Genomic DNA, 22,602 nt, shown 5'->3' with positions numbered 1-22,602 from the left:
AACATTGATAAATGATAATGTTGTTGTCGTCACCAGTGGTTAAACACATATAGTCGGTCAAACGTATGGGCAAATTATCTACCAAATGAGCATACCAAATAAAGGGCGTATAAACAAAAGCAAAGCATGAAACCACAGTTGCAAGTGCAACCTGACGGGTTACTGTTTCCCGAATATGTGCCAAACTAAATTGCAATACAGTACACAAACTAGCACTCATAATTAAAAGAATTTCTTACGTACAAAAGAAAGGAAAGAGAATGAAAAGAACGATTGAAATCCCGAACAGTTTTGAGCATTATAGGGGGGTGGGGGTACAAAAATATGTCAAACTAAGTCGGAAAACCAACCATTGGGAAAAGGCGACTAAAAGATGATCTTCGTCTGCAGATGTGCTAACCAGTGTTTGTGGAGGCATGTATAATGTATAAGACAAATAAAATGTATTGATATTGATATTTAGTTGTACTCTTCTCTTCAAGTATACATCACATAATTGTGTGTGAACAACTTAATAATAATTTAAATGAATGTAAATTAGCAAAGACCTCCCAATTGTGTAAGATGTTAAGTTCAACAAAAAAAATACATATAAGACATGATAATGGAAGTTTTTAACGACCTAGACTGCCTATACAGCCCTTACACGGTCGGATAATGTAACACATGTTGGGTAACCAGATGTTGGGCAACCATAAACCCTCGCACTTTATTCTAGGATCATGAATGCAACGGTGGTATTGTTGTAGTAGTTGAGACCATAGTGCAACTTCATAAATTGGCCCTGGGTATGCTTACTGTGTGCCCGTAAATCTGTACTGGATATTCTACCAATCATCCAGAAATTTGATGTTGAAAGGAGAATTTAGTTTTGATAAAAAAAACAATCTGTTTATATATGTGATAAAGTGTGTAATACATGGTAAACCAGAATCAAATGCTGCATCATACCTTGGCTGATACAGCATGTGATGCATATTTCACGATGTATTATTTCTTATAAATTGAAAAATTACATCTTTTTTTAATATTGATATCAGCAAGTAAAGAAATTATTGTGAGTTGCTGCACTGGTGCGTCACATAATTATCAAATTATAAAATAATAAATGAAGTATATCATACGATACAATTCATTTTGTCAGTTAATCGCACACATGTCAAGGTTTACCACATTCTGATAATGTCAACGTGTATAATAAAAGGAATTCATTTTATCTAAAGTTTGTCATTCCTTCATCAGATTTAATTTAAAAGTATTTGACATTTGAATTGACAATATATTTTTACAATGGTATTATCCTACACTATTCAATTACTTCATTGCGTGTTTTACAAGAAACTGTATATTTCTCTTTTTATAATAAAAATCAGCATGTTAAATATTAGATGAGTGACATTACCTATACAATTTAAAATGCACCCACCTAACATACGGCTTAATCATATACCATTCGAAAGCACAACATCTGTTCTATCCTTTTTGCGCGGTCGTCAAAATTCGTATGGTTTCAGTTTCCGTCAAATCACAACGAAAGGTCAAGGACAGAAAACTTCTTATTTTATAAGATGTCAACATTTTTGCATATTTTGTCTTCTAAATAATAATATGTTGTATGGACATATGGAAAACTGTTAGAACAGATGTTAATAGTAACTTATCAAATGCCCTTTGGAAAATATATGTCGGAATTTTGATAAATAGCAAACAAATATGTAACAAAGAAGTACAAATAGGCATACATGGAAGACAAGAAAACAAAATTTATCACAGAACAATTGCAAAATGACGGAATGTATAAGTACAGAGTCATGTCATGTGTATCGAAGAACACAAAAATGCAGATAGACAAAGCCCATAAGCAAACATGAAAGACAATAATACAAAAAGTATAATAGAACAATAACACAATGACGGGATGTTTAGGTACAGAGCCACGTCATATGGATATCATCAAAAAAAGACTTAACAGTAAAAGTCATATTCATATAAAGATAAATAAAAGAATAATATAACACGTTATTAGGATGATAAAGAACTTCGGTATCCAAAATCTACACCTCAAGACCATCGTGTATTATTTGTGAAGTTGATACGGAATATTTATCAACAAGGTATTGGTACCTTCCGATAAGAAAATGGGTAAGACGTTCTTTGACATATCCCTGGTTTATCAACTTTCTTCTCATACAGTACACTGAGAAGAAGAAGACATAAATAAATAAAATATATATATATATATATATGTAGACGTGAACAGGAATGTTCACGCTGAATACTGTTACTGTGTTATTCAAACGATGGAATTGATGTTGAAAGTTTGTAATGTGAAGGTTTACTATCAACTTCAAATATGTTATCATAATTAATGAGTTTTATGTCAGATGAAACAAGCCAGCCCGACATGTACACTACAGGAACATTTCATACACCTACTATGGCTGTTCTATTGTTAGTGGTATACTAGAAACATATATAACTATGACAATATTTCGCTGACTAATAATCTGTTGAGAACTCTATCCGTTGACATACGTGTTAATAGAATAAAAACAATTTTGAATAGTCCCTTAATTTAAGTAGTATCTATCAATTGATCCAATTGACAACAATATATATTTCGTTTAAAACCTTGTTCCCATTAATTAAGTTGTTAAGGGAAAATCCCGTCGTTTTCTGATCTACTGATGTCAAGGTATCTCATTCAAGTTAATTTTGATACAAGAAGTCCGGCGGCTACAAGCATATTTCAGACGAATTGTGAACATCCTGTTACAGGCATGAAATTTGGCATAGACCTTCCTCAAGTATTACTCTTTTATTTCAGATAGGGAGTCATTTGAAAAAATTGTCTCACTTCCGGTAAAATCCAAAATGACAGAATGATACTTAAATCAGCCCTATATCGAAGGCTAGTATGTGAAAAGGTGTTATTAACATGCTACTAACATTATATTTGGTACCAACCTTTGTTATATACTACTTTTGGATATATGATATAGATAAGATATCTTCAAAAACCCTACTTCCGGTAAAATCCAAAATGGCGGATATAGTACTAGAATAAGCTTATTTTTAGGGAGGGTAATTGAAATGTTTTTTAATGTATTGCTACTATCATTACATTGTGCAGCAACCATTCTTTTGTGCTTCTCATGGATACAATGTACAAGACATATCTCGTTAAAAACCTTACTTCCGGTATATGCAAAATGGCAGACATAGAAATATCAATTTTCTATTTTAATATTCAACTTTTTTCAAAATGTAAAGAAAATGTTTTTTTATGTTGTTTTTATTTTGCTTGTCATTAAACTATTGGCTTCTAGTTATCATCAAAACCATTAATTTTATTATGTTGTAAATTTCAAAAATGAGTTCTCAATCCATATCTTTGATTTAGAGTTTTAGATAGATCGGTTTAGACAAAATAAAATTAATGAAGTACTAAAACATTTTTCAAAGTACTACTATTTGGCAAAAATTACATGTTTATTCACAATCACCACCACATGCAAACAAAGCAGTGCACGGGAGACCCGATTTCCCACATTAACAACGACCGCGACATCCCCTGTATCTGTATCTGTATCTGTATGAATACATTGTCGATACCAATTCGGGCTTTAATATAACGGTTTGAGAGAGCGCCGCCAATTGATTGACGAGGCGTAAGAGCATATTTGACAATCTCTACGCTTGATGCGTGCACTATAGAGTCGTCGAGCTAGTTCGACGCGATCACTGTCTTTACAAAGAATGAGTTTAGTATTGTGGTGTTTTGCTTAGTGGAATGTCAAAACACTTAGAGTGATTCTTTACCTGCTTTTCCACAATATTTGTTGAGTGGTATTCTTCGAACTTATTGGCAGTTATGTTTCTCTTAGGACGTGCTTTTTGAGAAATTCGTCTGATTCAATAGCGGGAATCAGCCCCTAAACCACTTTGTACATAAAATAACTTCTAGCTTGTTCGTCTTGCAATTGTCTCGAGGTCTTGTAGTTCCAGTTGGGCAAGCATATTGGAGACACACCCGTCCTATCTTGACTTGTAATCTATGGTGATGAATTTTTTTTTTGCAATCTTGTGGGCAGTATTTCAAGTTTCGTCTTTGAAAGCCTATAGTGTTGAATTTGCTTTCTTTGCCACGTTTAATAAGTGGGTGGGCCATTTGAGGTCTTCCGAAATTTGAAGGCCTAGGTACGGGTAATGCTTGACGTGTTGTAGTATGTGTCCATTTAAACTGATTTTATGGCTTGGATTCTGATGCTTAGGATGTAGCTTTTTTTTTTTGGCATTGAACCGCATTCCCCAGTACAACCACAATGTACAAGCTTCTGAAATGATGAGGCCTTAAAATGAGTTATTTAAAAGTGATCCTATGTGTCCCTTCGCCATCCATTAGCGCCTGAACTGGGTAGCATAAGAGCCAATTCAAAGCTCGTCCTCCTAAACACCTGCCTTAGTATATTGCACGTTTTACATGCTGGAAAAGACTAGTCCAGTTTGAGGGAATATCCTAAATTAGTCTTCCCTTTTGCGCAAATAGTTATTTTTTTGATTCGTTAACCATGTTAACCCCATCTGAAAAGTTTGTGTGATCTTACAGTTAAACCTCGGTGATTTAGGCTGATCAATCATATTTTTTTATGTTAAAGTCACATCTTCAAATGCCATCAATGTCTCCTACGCAGTCTATTTTTCCTTTTCAAGAAATCAGAGAACCATATCACAACTGGTAAAGACATGCATCACAATAACTGAGTGTAATCACTCATTGCCAGCTGCATTTGAAAGGTCATTGATTTATATTCATCCAAAGATTTTTGCCCTCCCAAACACAATCCTTCGATCGTCTACCCCTGTTACGGAATAGCGAAACAGTAATGACAGCATCATCAGTAACGACTATTCGAATTATGACTCGTGCAAGTTCGTGTATCATTGCATCAGACACATGCACCATGATTCGATTAATATAAGCCTCTTAATGTGAACATGGTGATAAACTTGAAATGCATCTCGAGGTAGATAACATAGAATATCCTGATCATTTGTTATAAGCAGCAAGTGCTTCATTTAGGGGAAAGGAAATACACAGACGAATCAAGAGTCAAAACAAGATGACGACAATCAGAAAGAACTAAGTTTTCATTCACAACAGCTTGCTCAATAGATTTTGAGGAAAAGGTAGTTGTAGCAACAGTTGCTCAGGATGTTCAGTGTTATCCACCACATGATGATGTTTCAAGCTTAGCATCATGTTCACATGAAGAGACTGACACTTGAATCAAGATGCATGTGTCTGATGCAGTGAAACGCATAATTAACTGAGTCATGACTCGAACAGTCGATACTGATGTTGCTGTCATTGCTGTTTCGCTTTTCAGTGACATAGGGGCAGGCAAACTTTGGCTTGCATTTGGAAGTGAGAAAAGCTTCAGGTATATATCTATCCATGACCATTCAAATACACTATGCATTGAGATATTACACGTTTGCTGGAAACGGAACTGCGTTGGTGACATGGATGGTATTTAAAGATGTGACTCTATCATTTAGAATGATGATTGATCAGCCAACATCACCAGCTATGGATTTAAAAATGTCTTTGATAGAACGATACGTGGTTTTTTTGAAAGATCGAACAAACTTATCAGATGGGGTTAAAGAAGCAAGAAAAAATGCGTTTTTGGAAAAGGAAATACTTATTGAGGCTATTCCCACGACTCGGTCTAGTCTTTCTCAGCAAGTAAAACGTGCAATATACCATGGCGGGTGCGAATGAGTAACAAGATTGGTATTGGTTCATATGCTAACTAGTCCATCGCTTATGAATGGCGAAGGGAAACATATGATCCATGGGAACCCTTTTGAACAACTCTTTGTGCGGCCTCTTCATCTTATCGGGAGCTTGTACATTATAGATGTTTGTGATTTAGGAATTCTTATTTTTTTACAGCAGTTACACTGTACAAACAACAAGTTTGAGGTTAAATTAACTATTATATACAGTCAGTGAACATTTTTCAATAAAATACTTATTTACTGGAGAAGCGGTTCCGATACATGTACATATGTCTTAAAATAAAGAGCAAAATGACACTCAAATGTTGCTTACAAAATTTAACGGATATTTAAAATGTTTAATATGAAACCGTGAAGATATGAAGACGTTGAAAAACTTCTTTTTAGTAAGGAAACAAAATAAGCTCCAACGATTTCTTAGTAAATTATATAGAGCATCTGTAATGACTGAAAAGTATAAACACATGATATCAAATTTTATAAACAAATTTAATTGGACTGAGTGTAGTTATAAGGGGAGAAAACAGACATAGAAAGAGTAAACATTTATTGGATAAGGCTAATGGATCCAGTGGTAAATATTACGTGCATATTCGGACGAGAGTATGTAATCTTAACAAGGAAATTGATAATCAAAAGTAAAAAAAAAGTTTTGAATTTGTCGCCTATACTTATATCTAAAAACACTTTACTGAGTATATAAACAGACAACAAATATGTGTAGCTAAAATACTTTGTTTTGTACTTGCGTGTTTGAGATGTTGAGGAATAATCTGAAATGTTTAAACAGACCTAAAAATCGATAATGATTGATTGAAATACAGTAAAAGCTTACAGTTTGTTATTATTTGGCATTTGTTTTCGTATAAACCAGTGTAGGATTAGAAGATTTGTATTTTTCACGACCCGGTTAGTAGTGGTGTTATGTCCATTAGTAAAAAATAATACCGTTTTGAGAAAAACTGAGGGGTTATTTAATTAAGATCATTGTTTGTAGATTATTAATATTGACGACGTGATTCCTCTAATGGATCAATAGTCTAAATACCACAGGTAAAGACAGTCGGTAAGACAAATATTTACACAACGCGCTAGCAACCTAATACAATATATATTGGGTAAGTAATTTATAAATAGAGGTTCGAGACTCGCTCTCACCCCAAAACATAATTTATTGACCCTATAAATGTTGTATTAGACGAATAGCACATTGTGCAACTAACGTAATCTTAATCAAACGGGTGTTAGGGCTTGTTCACATTCCCCCTGTTCGCAAATAATTTTGCTAATGTGCTTTATCGATACGTTTTTTTTCTTTTTCTTTGATGACATATAATTTTTTTTGTAGAGACTAAGATTAAAACAAAATGTTAACTGCTCTACTCTTATTTTTACATTTGTCTGTTTGTTTTGCTCACACGTTTTATTCAATATTCATTTAATGGCATTATATGTAATACAACTGTAATTAACGTATTCAGCTACCGATATCGGGATATGGTTATTTAGTCATATCTTAACCGGAAATTGTGATAATATTACATTAAATCTGTTTTGGGGTAAGTTGACGCAAGCACATGATCGGTATCGCGTATTATACTATATATAACAATATTATGTTATTGTGTATACACGTTAATTGTGAGTTATGACAGTAGAATACTCAGAAGTTCGATCTTCTTTCTAAGTACGTTTTAAAGAATTGCAATCATATATTTTTAACTCTGGTTAGCATTCACTAGTTGTCAATATTCTTAACATTACCAAGTTTTAATTTATTGATAACTTTGAATCTTCATTGAAGGTTAAGCACGAATGTACAGTTACTGGACGAGTTGGTTGACCGTAATGGAATAACCTTTCACTGAATATATTGGATAAGTCGCAACTCCAATCTCTTTAACGTTAACTACCGAATTAGACTACTTACCGGGTTTGTTATAACATGAGCAACACGACGGGTGCCAAATGTGAAGCAGGATCTGCCTATCCTTCCTGAGCCCCTGATATAACTCCCAGTTTTTATTAGGTGCGTTTTGTGAATCTTCAGATGTTATGTCTTGTGTACTATTATTTGTATTTTTTTGTATTTATTTAATTAGCCATGGCGTTGTCAGATTATTTTTGTCCTATGAATTTCGCTGTCCCTTTGGTAGCTGGTGTCCCTCTTTTGTTTACATTTCCATAATAATGTAGTAAATTGTCTCATTGGTAATCATACCACATCTTCTTTTTTATATTAAATGTTTCCAAAAATAGCATTACAAAAGTTATTGATAAAATCTTTAAAAGTAGTAACAACAATTAGCGGTAAAACTCTTGCTAGATGTGTTTGGACAAATGTCCGTTGATTAGATAGTATAGGACTGTTGATCTGTGTAATCACATGGACAAGTTATTTCTGGATTCTTGACCTTGAAAGAGACCCAAAATAGTTTATATGTTTGTTTACTAACATTACATGCATTAACATACTTTTCACCTAGAACTCATTCATCCAAAACATATTTAGGAAACCCTGTTGTTATCTTATCGTTATGTCAAAATATTAAAATAAAATAACTTTAGACACAGCTTTGAGCTTGTCACTCTTACTAAATTAACGACCACACACACATGTCATTATCATAAAAATATATCTAGAGGTTCATAAGAGCCTGTATCGCTCATCTTGGTCATAAGACATGTAAAACAAAGGACACACTCTAAAATTGAAGACTAAAATAGAACATGTAACAAATCTCTGTTTAGTCGATCTTGTATTACTGATCTTTTAGTCTGTTCAGTTTATTTGACTTATTAATATATATCTTGTCTGACTGATTGAATATGTGATTTAGAGTGTTTATGTGTCTGTTATACATTAGCAGAACAAAAAATGATTTTCTCTAAATATCATAGTTTCGTGATAAAAGTCAATAATGAAAAATAAAATCGAAAAAATTGTCATTTATGGGCAATAACTCCTATTAGAATTTAGCTCAAGTTTTATAAGAATTTTGCTAACAGTCTGGACGTATATATTGACTATTGGTAGAGTTTTTTTCTGGACATATATTTTTCCTGTGAGATTTCTCCTTTTTTTACGTTTTAAAAATAATAGACAAAGCTATGTTCTACTTGAAGCGATATCAGTCATTTTAGTTTGTACACACGGTTATCTGACACATTTTAAAATGATGATTTTGTTCGGTTACATTAGTCCCAGTAGTGTCAGAGATGATTTGTGTAAAAGATTACAAAAATTGTAAAATATTACAAAACATGACAATGAATATAAGGCCTTTTAGAATAATCTCTACATTTGCCAATGTAGGAAGACAGAAAGACTTTATCGTCCACAAATATCTTCATCCCAACAGTATCATTAATGTGCCTGTCCCAAGTCAGGATGTTCATTGGGTATCGTTGGTTCATACATGTCATATATTGTATAAGCTTTTTTGTAAGTTATTTTGTTATCAATTTTTCATCTCCTTATTCCCATATTTAACCGAAATGATTTTTCAATATTGGAAAGAAAGGCAAAAACAAAACAAAAATATAAACGGACTATTTGAAACAGTTTTAAGTGACTGTCCGAATTCCTGAATAACATATGACAGGAAGTCACAAAGCTGAAACGACATACACACGATTATATTTAGCATGTTTAACTAGATAAATATAAAAGAGACAATGAAAGATTGCTGAAGGAAAAATATATTTATTGATTTCTTTACATTATTGAAGTATATATATTGTACAATTATGTTGCTAAATACAAATATTGTAGTATGCAGATATAAGAAGATGTGGTGTGTGTGCCAATGAGACAACTCTCCATCCAAATAACAATTTCAAAAAAGTAAACCATTTTAGGTCAATGTACGTATGTGCTCAATCAGTTTAAGTGTATTGTTAGTATTCAACAGGCTTCATAAACATTTTGAAGGGTTTAGGAAAGAGAGATATACCAGTCCAGTCTCGTTCCATCGGCAGGTTTCTCTCATCTTCAGGTATTAATTCAAACTTATTAAGTATATTTGTTATCATAAAGAAAAGTGACAATTCGACTGTTGGTGCACCTACACATCGTCTTGGTCCTGTAAAACATAAGCATATTTTTAAGTCTATATTGGACATAAAGGGGCCTTTATCTTACTAGATGATTTTGCGGACAGAATATGTTATATATATGGTTTTTAAGGGTTCGTGTTGTGCTTGTTTTCCTAATTTTGACCGTTTATTGCTTTTTACCATGGTATTGTATGTTTTCGATTCATTCATTTAAATCTCAATTTTAGTAATGTTACGCCTCTCCTTTAGGTATGAGTTAACATAACAGCACTTTATAAATATCAAAACCACTAATATTTACTAAGCATGGGGACATGAGGGTAATCATACGAAAAGTAAGAGCGGATGAATCTCATTAAAAGAGGGACGAAAGATACCAGAGGGACAGTCAAACTCATAAATCGAAAATAAACTGCTAACGTCATCGCTAAAAATGAAAAAGACCAACAGACAAACAATAGTTCACATGACACAACATAGAAAACTAAAAAATAAACAAAACGAACCCCACCACATGTGGCATGCACCCGACGTGTTGCTTATGTTGATAGTCTAATTCATGAAAGGGAAGAGGATTGTAGCTACGACGTAGGGAACGATCCGATACCATTTGTGAAACGGTTATTCCATAACGGTCAACCAACTCGTGATGGCATCCGTAAAATTTTCGAAGGGATAGTTTCAACTTCACCATATTGAATACTAGGTTTAATAGCTTTCTTGTGAGCAGCAATCCTCTATCTAAAATATCATGATAGAAAATTTAATCACGGGAATATCGTATCAATTAGGAGATATATACCCCGTATTCAGGTGCGGCTGGAATGTTGCTACTTAGAAATGGAAAGTTCAAAATTGGAAAGCTGCAATCATCTCTTTTGTCGTAAATATTTGTTTTCAACCGACCCTGATTGTCAATTTCTAGATGTAGTTCAAGATATGAGGCCGACTTAACTGTATCTGTTCGATGGGATAAAAGGTAAATCTAGTAGGTATATCATTTCGTGATACATTGTGTATGTCTATGTTTTACATTTACCTATACCAAAGGGAAGATATCCATTCTTCTGTGGCGTTTCCCACCTGTCAGGATCAAATTCATTAGGATTGTCCCATAGTTTAGGGTCGATCTGTGGGTCATTTAAATCAAATAGTATGATAGACTCAGCTGGAATAGTATATTTCTCTACTTTTATTTCACGCGGGTTGGTTCTGTATATGGCAAGAACAACTAAAAAGAAAGGAAAAATAACAAGACGAAAGAAATATTCTACCAGCTAGCACGTGGTAATATAAGAGCATATGATACAGTTACAATAGTAGATACATATACATAAACATTGAACGCGTTATTTTCGCACGACATTATATATTTAAGCACATTGAATCTACTTTGAGATATACATTGAATACGTAATTCTCACAACGTTGCTAATGATAACTTTAATTAAAATTTCAGATAAGCATCCACAATTGACGGATAATTGCTTATATCATCATATCGGTTACGTTATTTTGAAAGACTTCGCAAACGAACATATTGAATATGTGAGGTTTGGAATACAGCTGTAATAACTGCTAGAAAATGTGAAACGATACATATTATAATTTAGCACCGAAAGAGGGAAATAGGCTATCAGTCTTAAAACAACAAGGTTTTAAATAGACTATATAGATATAAGAAGATGTGGTTTACTTAGGGTTTATCAAAATTGTTAGAGAAAAACCACCGGTATAATTTATTTATAAAATATTTCCATTGACATGAAAATGGTAACAATTTTGTATACTCAATAATTGTACGATTTTACAAATGGTTTACAACAATCAATCTTAATACATTATTTACGTAATTTTCGAAGTCTCATAAATACAGGATTTTTTTTTTTAAAAAGAAATGAAATATCTCCTTTTCTACAAGTTCAAAGTTTTTCTTATTAGTTTATAATAGTGTTGTCAACGGTTAACATAACCGTTTGAACGACCGAATATTGAATACCAAAAACGCTAATCGGTTAACCGGACTTTTATTAAATTTTGATAGAGTTGATATAAATTGGTATTGAAATCATTAAATAGTTATGTTTTCATTGAAAATTGTCATCGAGGTAATCAATTTGACAGATCAATTGTCTACTACCTTGATTGCTATTGGTAATCCCAAAATATAAAATTAATTAGAACTCGTCTCTCTGCTCGGGGCAAGATCTTAGGGAAACATGATTAGTATTCATGTTTGTAAACAGCATTTTAGATCTGGAATACGAATACATTTTACGATTTACTTCACTATTTCAATTTTATTCTTATATTGTGTAGAACTACATGTATATCTGAATGTGCAATCTCCGTCGTGCAAGGCGTTGTCATAACGAAATGCTAACTCAAAAATTGTGCAATGCAAACCAATGTGAATGTAATCAATGTATACTTGATTGTACGATTAACAAGCTTTGGCTTAATCATTTCAAATTGATACACTCCACATTATTTACGGAGACATCAAGAGAAAATGAAAGAATCATCGGTTTCGGACATATTAAATTCTACGAGACATAGAAGTTTACTTTTTTATTGTTCAATCTTAAGTAGGTACAAACGCCAAAGTTGATACGGTGTATTTGATTATTAAAAGTCAAATTTCGCGAAGATAACTTTTTCTGTACGGTATGCACCTAATGTTTAAGTTCTAAAATCATTTGAAGAGCTAACATGTACATGTTACAGTGAATTTGTATAATCAGGGATTATGTAGAATCCCTGATTTTTCAGGGAATATGTAGAATCACTGATATCAGTTAAGTTAAGCGTCCTTAAGTAACCGAAACTATACCGACTATGTCGGAAAAATTGGGTTATCATTTTGATATATTGTGCTTAACATTTTACAATTTATGTTTATAATGATGTTTTATTATGATTTTATAGAATATATTATTTGACTTTTATTCATTTTCTTTATAAATAAAACTATTTCTTCATTTCAGTTGTTATGTATAATCCCTAACGTTTTTTTCTAGTGATTATACATAATCCCTGAAAATTTTATTGATTATATAAAATCCCTAAACAAGTCAGTGATTCTATATAATCCCTGAAAATTTCAGGGATTTTACATAATCACTGATTATACAAATTCACTGTAACATATATACATGTACACATTTATGTGGTTGGTAATGAACAATTAGCCATATATATCCTACCAAAAGGGATTCGATATTAGTCAATGAAAACCAATTTTAAATATAGTTAAAGGCGTATTCAAACTCAAAGTTAAAGGCTGTACATTTAATTTAAAGTTGTTAATTTCTATAATTTGGTTTCTTGTGAACAGTTGTCATTGGTAATAACACCATATATATGTGTATTCAAAGTTCCTATTTGATCCATGTAAAACAAATTTAAAAACAATGATTTTTTTCTCTCAAAAAAATGTATAGAAAACATGGAGAATATATATATAAGACACAGATAATGCTACCGCTTGTATATAACTTTATAAAGCAACATAACTTCAAAATGTTTAAAGGGAAGCAACCCAAGTTCACACTTGATATGTGTTTCGTGGTATTAAGCACTGTATATGAGATTTTTTTTAACTTTCGTTCGAGGCAAAATAAAGTAAAAATGCAGATTTACAGACGAAAAAACAAATGGATGGAATATGGTAACTCTTAGTGCTCCTTCCGCCGCGGAGGGTGCATACAAAGAGTAGTAAATCCATAAATTTGTAAAATGGGGAGCAACGAAGTGAATTACAAATAATCTTCACATTCTGAATAACAAATACTTTGGCAAACTGCAATATGGTCAGAATCTCACCCACCTGGTTTAGCAATACGTAATACTTCTTTAATAGTTGATTCCACGTAACGTAGTTTATCTCTGTCTTCGATCGTTACTGTTTGTTTTCCTCCACACACCTTGAACAAATATAATAAAAACATGAATAGTCTGCAAACAAGTATAGTCAGCATTTGCTTTTTCTATCGATTTAGGTTCATCAGTATAGATATTGTGTATCAAGTGTACCAATATATGTTTACATACAATTTCAGTACGTTCACATTGACATAATGATACTGATTGGAAAATAAGCGAAGATGTAAGGCTTTCTTGTCGATTTGGAAGTATTCAAAAAGTGCATATAACACAGATATCAAAGATTTTGTCTAGTTTGTTTGCATTAGTTTTTCCTTGTCAAATATATTTAGGACAGATAATCATGAATAAAGCAACAATAACGATTTCTAAAAACCTTTATCAAGTTAATGTTGTGTTTAAATTTCATGAAAATTGATAAATGATAATGTGGTTGTCGGCACCAGTGGTTAAACACATATAGTCGGTCAAACGTATGGGCAAATTATCTACCAAATGAGCATACCATATAAAGGGCGTATAAACAAAAGCAAATCATGAAACCACAGTTACAAGTGCAACCTGACGGGTTACTGTTTCCCGAATAGATGTCAAACTTAATTACAATACAGTACACAAACTAGGCAATCATAATTAAAAGACAACCGGATTTACCCTATGTATTTCCTCCCTGCATTTTGTCTGGACATCCGGGTATTTCAGCAGATGAAACATCAATGTCATCAGTGTGCCTGTGTAAGTCTCGTACGCCGCTATATACATATCAATGATGGCTTGGAAAAAATTTCTTTCTGGAAAACAAAAACATAATGACAAAAAAAAATTGACAAAATATCAATTTCCGAGCTATGGAAGTTTAATTATATCCTGTTTTTTTGGACGAACAATGTCGGTGTTGTCAGCGATCATTTATAATCATTGTCATAGCTTCTATGACAGTGTTGCAGATAAATATTTTACAGTAAAAGAACACCGCATTGCATTCTGATCAATTGAATTTATGAACATACATCATAGTTGCGCCTTCAGCGATAGAGATTTTGTACATTCCGGTGATTGTCCCTTGGATACGTTGTTTCCTGAAATGCACTAACAACTTGAAAGTCTAGAAAACTTGCGACTAAAAATTGTGTGTGCATATATGAATTGGCTTATTAAATACTGAATGGTTGACCTTGTGATTGGTTATATAGCTGAATTCACTTGTTTCTTGTATATTTAAACAGAAATCCCGCTGCAGTAACACACAAACCTGATAGGGCACTGTCTTTTCTTTCTGAATCAGACAGATTCAAATAAACATCCAATAGATCAAGTGGGAACTTTGAATTATTGTCAGTGATATGATTCTCTAGTTTTTGTTTAATGAATGCGTGTAGTTTGTCCATTTCTCCAATTACTTCACTGACCTGCAAATATAGATTTTACATACGTATCATTGGTTAGTTATTAACTTCCATACCATCATCATTTGAGCTAAGTCAAAGTTTAAGAACATAACAGGTGACCACGTAGTTGGTATCTGTAATTAGCATAAGAGATAGAACTTATAGGTTTGCAGAATGCACCTTAAACAGTCGTATGAGACCGAAGATAAGATCATGTAGTAACCCCCTTTAGTTTTCATAGGCGGTTTTATTTTTAAAAAACGATAGTAAAAAAAAACCAGTCCTATGAACTCTTATAACATGTATAAAACATAGACAAGTCAATATGACAGTATAGTTTGATAGATTACTGTACATCATCACAAACAACCTTTTTGGCATATCGGAGCTTTTTGTTACGCTGATATAACATGGACAAAGATATTTGAAAAAAGGCCAAATACCCATTACTCCTGTGAAAATACAAAATAAAAATGATAGTAAAGGTTGTCCAAATTTACGTGACAGCAAATGTGCATATCTAATATCTAATATACCAGCCTTTTAAAAACGGTATTCGGGAATCAACATGTGTTTATACAATCAACAAATTCGTCATTGTAAGGGTAAACAGATGACATGTACATGATGAGTTTAAATATTTAGATAACTACCTAACATATCTGGTATAGATTCGTACAAATACCTGAGATTTTGTAAACAGCGCAAGCCAGCTAAACAAAGTTTCATTTCTACCCAAACTCTGACCATGTTTAAAGATGTATTTAACTCTAGTACGCAATGTCGTAAAATCAGGATCCTCATATTCCAATCTGCAAAATACATTAACTTACTTAAAAATTTGCATGTATATAGACTTTCTATAAAAATCAGAAACAGCTTCTTAACGACCTTGTTTATGTAAATATATAAACTTGAAAGAATTATCAAAGAGAAGACGGTAGCGAGGATCGATCTCCCCACCACCGAAATAATACGCACTGTGTCTGTATTAGTACCAATGCTGTACTGTACAACGCTGTGCCTCTTTTCCAGTAAGATACAATTAATAAATGTATGGCTCTTGTCTGGATGTCTCTTATATGATACACTACAATATATTTACCTTTTCCCGAATGCCAGAATCGACATTATATTTATTGTACTGTTAAATAAATGGTCTAACGGATCCGTGGCGTCATTTGGACTGAAAAATTGACAAAGTTTGTTGACTTCTAGAGTTAACTGTTGTTGCATATTCTCTATGACTGTTGTTTTATGTTGAGCCTGAATTATTAGTTTGTTTAGTTCCAGCCACTGATGTCCATTCGCCCATACAATGCCTATGTAAAACATGATAAAAAACTCAGGAAATGATATAAAAAAAAAAAACAACCTCATTCATTATCAAAATTGTATTGCTTTTTTCATATTAACAATAAAAATGGCATGCCATTAAGTTCACACACGAGGTTGTTTAACCAAACTATACATTTTGATAAATATCATACCATGCTGTCTATAAAACTGGTCGTCCGCTACCATTTTTCTACGACTGAGGTGTTTGAGGATAGTGTCCTCGCTTTACATGTTTTAGCAGTTCCTTTTTTTTCTGAAATCAATGTTATTCTTACTTTTGATCTTGAATGAAATGTTTAGGAGGTATAACGCTTTTGTTAAAACACACTGTTAACTACGAACGAAACGTAAGACCTGGATAAAAGCGGGTAAAATACCTTATTTGTATAAAAAGTGACGTAGAAATACCAAAAACAATATGTCAGCCTTATCCCATACAGACTGACTTTTACAACCGTATATGAAGGATTGTTCCTGACGTATGTATAGCTATGTACACACTTTATATATGAGTATTCCTAGACAGAAAATAAGTTTTAATAAATTTGCCAAAATTAATTTACAAGCAGTGGGAAAAATTAAAGGAAAACTACAAGAATAATCAACTCCAAGGAGATTTCAAAATGGAAAGTGCCTAATCGAATTGCAAAATCAAAAGATGAAACCCATCAATTCAATGAAAAATAATTGTCATACTCCTGATTTGGTACATGTATTTTCCTATGTAGAAAATTATTTTTTTGTGATTCACATAATTCCAAATTCATAATGCCTACTTTTGCCTTTTCAACTAGCTTGTATTAGCGAAGTCAGCAGTACCCCATGCAGTACTTAAACTCCCAGTCTGACATATTGAAATGCTAAAATTGTTTAGATTTACTGATTTAATCTCTCGGCCTCCGAATACATATGGAAAAGAAGATGCATTTTAATTTGAATTTTCTTATTTTGTCTTCTTTTAAAACATAAGTATAAACGTACAATCAGTGCAAGATTACACCGTTTAAGATTGCAATTCATACACAACGGAGCGTAAGAATAGGTCCCGACTCTTTATTTTTCTTTGCATATAAATGACATACATGGTTTTAGTAGTGTAATTATCATGTTACCTTTGCCTTTAAAGATATGCTTAGGACAAAACATCCAGGTTGGTCTATGTGATGAGTTTTCGCCATCATCAACCATAACTTTGGATATATTGGTATGTCCAGAAATAAACACAATAGTTATCTGCCCTAACTTTAATCTGAAAACGTTCCCATACTCCTTTTGTAAATCTTTTGTCAGCTGGTAAAAGTTTTTGGCTCTACTAACCATGATAAGATTTCCTAAAAAGGGCCATGCCTTTGGTCCAGGAAGAGTATCACCTGGTTTCAGATATCGGTTATAAATCAAATAAGTTATGAAAAGCACAATCAACGTTATTAATCCCACAGTAAAAACGTTTTCCATCATTTGTTTTGATGAATCTGTAAGAATAAAATAAATGAATAGAAAATTTTACAAAATAAATGCCTCTTCCTCTAATATTGATGATACATTATAACCTGTGAAATACGACACACTGGGGGACCAGTAAAAACATGTCATATATATAGGGTAGAACTGTATTGATATGTTCTAGGGTAACACTGTTATTATACGTCTTGGTGTAAAATAGTAATGACATGCTCGAAGATATAGAACTTAAATTATATGTTCTATGGTAACACTAGAATGATACGTTTTAAGGAAAAAATGTAAAGATATGGTATAAGGAAGAACTGTACATGTTGTTTTACGTTATTTGGTAGCACTAGCATGCTACGTTCTAGGATACAACTGTATTTATATATTGTAGGGTTACACTATCATGATACGTTCTACGGTAAAACTAGGGTACAAATATCAGGATCTGTTATCCACTAATTGTGATACGTGAATAAAATGGTCACTACATATCTTCCTCCGACCGGCAATAAAACACTTACCGCAGCGTGGGTTCGATTTGTTATGCGTGATGTCCCCGTAAAGAGAGAGCGCCACGTTTTCTGCACGTAACAAACCCTTGTAAACACGCTTTGGGGGATGGATGTCTGGATGTGGAATAGTTAGTTTAAATGTTTTAAAATGGTGTAAATTATAGACGCTTTTTATTGTATTTTTGAAAGTTATCATTGTCTATAACACAAATTGGAAAGAAGGATTAATAGTAAAAAAATAATTGGTCATATTGTCTTGGTTAAAAAGAACTTTCCATTGTGTGTCTTGAAAGGGTGTTAGTTTTGGTATTTCCTCTTTTCGTTAAATTAGGTTTTTATAGTTTTGTTTTTAAATATAAATAAGAATGCGTAAAAGGTTCGGTGAACTAAAGTTGTCCACTTCTTTTTTTTTTTTAATTTGGTCTCTTATAATGAGTTGCCTCATTTGCAATCATAACGCATCTTTTTTTTTTATTTTTAAAGAAAAAAAAAATTGAATATATCAGTTTCAGTTTTAGTAGTATCCAACATAATGATATATACATATGAAGATAATTAATAGCAAAGTCCAAATTGTACGGTGCTATATATTTTTTCTGCTTACTTCAATTATTATCGTTTTTGTTTTGTCACCTCAAAAACACCCAAGTCTTGTAATATTGAATAAGTTTTTTTTAATATCTTGTTTAGAAAGATCTGTATTCCATGGATGCAACATACATCAATGTTAATAAAATTTATTCTAGACAAATTTTGTAAGTGTATCTTATTGAACACTATAACACTACACACACACCTAAATTATGTACATAAGTGGTTTACAATGTATTATCATTAGGTAATTGTTTGTGTAAGTTAAAGCATTATAACAACATGATTTTGTCATAAAATGTATAACTTAAAAGTCAATCATAATTGTATGCTTTGTGATCTTCAATAATGTATACGTAATAATACAACTTCAGAATTACATGTCCTTACCTGTAAATGATAATAATGTGTGTTTGGTACACAACTGCAGGTGACTTATAAAGCTAGTGCATATTAAAATATTGATCAGCCATTAATGAATGGCAGGGCTAATTTTGACAGATATTTTATGCACAAATGCACATTGAGTTTCTGCCTCAAGACTTGTCAATACCAAAGTACGACAAGATTTTATAAACCGATCAAATGATAAAAAACGTCATAGGTATGCACGAAAATGTTTTCTTTAAGTTGTTTTTTACAATATCAGATTCCCGAGATAATCTACACAATAGATATTGAAACTTCAAACAAACAAAAAATGAGAAAAACAATTGCTGCTATCAGAATTTGAACATACATTTAGCATGTTTATATTACAAGTTGTTGTTATATTCTGATAATAAGTCTTACCTTGTTTTAGAAAAGTTCAAACATACACCTGTATTATAATAACAACAATTAATGTGACGCACAGTCGTTAAAAGTCACTGAGGTGTGCAATAGAATGCATTGCATTCAATTATGACATAATGTGAAGTCTATCATGGGAAATCATTACGCTAATATATGCATATATAAACTCCTTCTATAAACAAAATCAAATAAAAAGATTTAGTTTGAAAATGTGATAGACTGAGCTACCTCATGATATATATTTTTTTTTATTGAAGATACATCTAGTTCTTTGCAATATAATTACACCTTATGTAAGAATCCTCGATTTTGATTGGTTGATGGCCAGTGTATTTTTCACCAATTTACTGTTATCACATGAATATCGTTCATTTTTAACGCCGCCGGGGTATTTGCCATAAGGATATGCCTTTTTTACCCTCTCTGCCATGGTATTTGCCAACAAATACTATATCCGACTGGACGCTTGTAACGTCACGATCATCAATGCGTTTGTCAACATAAACATTCGGTGTAATTAAACAGATATAGCTTTGAGAATGAATTTACCTCGGCTTACGGCTCGCGAAATTTAACATTCTACCGACTGGTATTTTTCGCAGATACCCCTCTTTAACATGATATATCTGTTGACACCGTCATCAATTGAAATAACTTACTTTAACTAAATCTAACATAAACAGCAGTAGTTGTTCTTTTCTTGTTTTTTTTACATTTCAATTTCTAAATGGAAACTCGATACTAAAATGTACGACTAAAGTGACGTTTTTTTAATTCCCTATTGATAATTTTCCCTTTTTTTAGACGGCGATTTTCCTTTAAATCAATCATAAGCCTGTATGTGTAGTGATGTCATACATTTTAATGAATGAATTCAAAAAAACACGTGTACTGGTAAATTATAAAATCTGGGATTTCGTTACCATAAATTACTAAAATCTTTTATTATATTCTTTCATATATACAAAGATTTGATTAGTAAATTTGGATATCATAAAATGTTATTTCACATCCTAGAGAAGAAGTGTTCTGAAGGATTTCCCGATGAAACTAACATGAATTTCGTCTAAAATGATTTTTTCATTACCTTATTTGGCATTTTTTCGCCATTTTTTGGCAAAAAAGTATGACTATAAAAAAGGTGAATTACTGGATTTATGTAATAACACATTTATTAAACATAAGTTAAATGTATTCAAAAATGCATATGTTATATAACAAAGCCAACGCCATGCCATAGTTAGTTATTGACATTTATCTGCATTCAAATGTGATTTCCGGGGGAAAAATCATTACAAATATACATAAAATGAGGATTTCTGGGATTATTTAATAACAAACACTGGTCAATAAGTTAAAATAACAAGTATGGTGTATATGTTGTGATTGATTCAGTTAACAATATCAAAGTTCGAAAAATACATAAGAATGCATTTTAAAATAGTTTTTTGGTAAAATACTGTTACAATCTTCATAAAGTGAGGCTTCTGGGATTATTTAATAACTAACACTTCACAGATAGTTAACATAACAAGTATGGTGCATATGTTTTGAATTGATACAATTTAAAATATCAAAATTATAAAAATACATTGGAATACATTTCAGAGTCAATGTTTAGCAAAATACGATACTATTGTACTAAAAGCGCAGAAATCACTATGTGATCCGTATAAACTTATCGAACCTTTAAACAAACCTAATTGTAAGGGTTATTTTACCAATATTTTAATTATATCTTTTAACATAGTTTACATTAGCACTAATTTCGATTTTGTCATCAGCACATTAAAACATAACTAAATTTGTATTCTTTTCAAACGGGGTGTATAGAGACATACACACTTTCATTTTTATCTATAAAGAACTCCTAACTATCCTTCTCTCTGTCAATACATTTATGTTTGGCTTTGCACAAGTCATATCTTTTTTGACTGTCAATGAATCTTTGTTGCCTGTTTTTTAGTTTATAAGCGTTTCTCTTTTTTTTCGATTTTTATATAGATTAGACAGTTTGTTAGCCCGTTTGAATGGTTTACACTAGTAACTGTTGGGGCTCTTTGTAACATGCTGTTCGTCATGTGCCTAGGATCACTGTATCTTGACCTATAGTGGATTACTTTTATAAAGTGTGACTTGGATGGAGAGTCGTTTCATTGCCACTCATACCAGATCTTCTTATATTTATTGACACTGTATGTGCCTTCGATTCGAATCAAATCAAGTACTTACTTTATTGTGATCATAAAGGCTAAGTTTTAGTCCATAACATGAAGTATATGAGAGCAAATTAGTATACTAACAACTTGTATCGCCTAATCCGGAAATGTGATTAGATAACGGATATGTATAGTTAACTTTAAATACTACTGATCTTGTCAACGTGTTGCTTAAACAAAGTAGTTAGTGAAATATCGATTATATTACTGATAATTTAACTAAAAAAATATAAATGGAATTCATTAAGTAGCAAATTGCTTATAAGTACAATATAAGTTGTAATTTATTTTTTATTTAACAAAATGTTGGTGATATTACGAAAGCGTATTAGCGCCACACAGTTATCCTTTTTGCCTTAGTCTTCTGAAGCTTGCATAAGTTTACAGCGTTTGAGATCAACATACTACCAATGCATGTATGAGGTTAAAGTCCGATGGTCTTCTTGATATTCAAAACTGAATCAAAACGAGGAAGTCAACATTTTAAGTTTTAAAGAAATGTTGTGTTAAGCAAATTTGATAACCAAAATTTAAAGTTTTAAAGAAATGTTGTGT

General features: G+C 32.2%; 1 protein-coding gene across 4 annotated transcripts; it reads right to left on the bottom strand.

The window, feature by feature from the left end:
- Positions 1-9,498: 9,498 nt before the first annotated feature.
- Positions 9,499-22,232, bottom strand: LOC139496300 (cytochrome P450 2J4-like). 4 transcript variants are annotated; one of them, XM_071284809.1, is made up of 10 exons: positions 22,061-22,162; positions 19,826-19,853; positions 17,591-17,950; positions 16,246-16,462; positions 15,826-15,952; positions 15,005-15,161; positions 14,407-14,543; positions 13,697-13,793; positions 10,907-11,098; positions 9,499-9,893 (listed from the first exon to the last, which is right to left on the bottom strand). In XM_071284809.1, the coding sequence occupies exons 3-10, from the start codon at positions 17,934-17,936 to the stop codon at positions 9,709-9,711; spliced, it is 1,458 nt and encodes a 485-aa protein (XP_071140910.1). In that variant the 5' UTR covers positions 17,937-17,950; positions 19,826-19,853; positions 22,061-22,162; the 3' UTR covers positions 9,499-9,708. The 4 variants fall into 4 exon arrangements, with proteins under 4 accessions (XP_071140910.1, XP_071140908.1, XP_071140907.1 ...); XM_071284807.1 differs by lacking the exon at positions 19,826-19,853 and having other exon boundaries at positions 22,061-22,232; XM_071284806.1 differs by lacking the exon at positions 22,061-22,162 and having other exon boundaries at positions 19,826-20,080.
- Positions 22,233-22,602: the final 370 nt, after the last annotated feature.

Source organism: Mytilus edulis, chromosome 11, assembly GCF_963676685.1.
Source record: "Mytilus edulis chromosome 11, xbMytEdul2.2, whole genome shotgun sequence".
Lineage (NCBI taxonomy): Eukaryota > Metazoa > Mollusca > Bivalvia > Mytilida > Mytilidae > Mytilus > Mytilus edulis.
The sequence above is the reverse complement of the archived record's forward strand: the minus strand, read 5'-3'. Positions and strand labels throughout refer to the sequence as shown.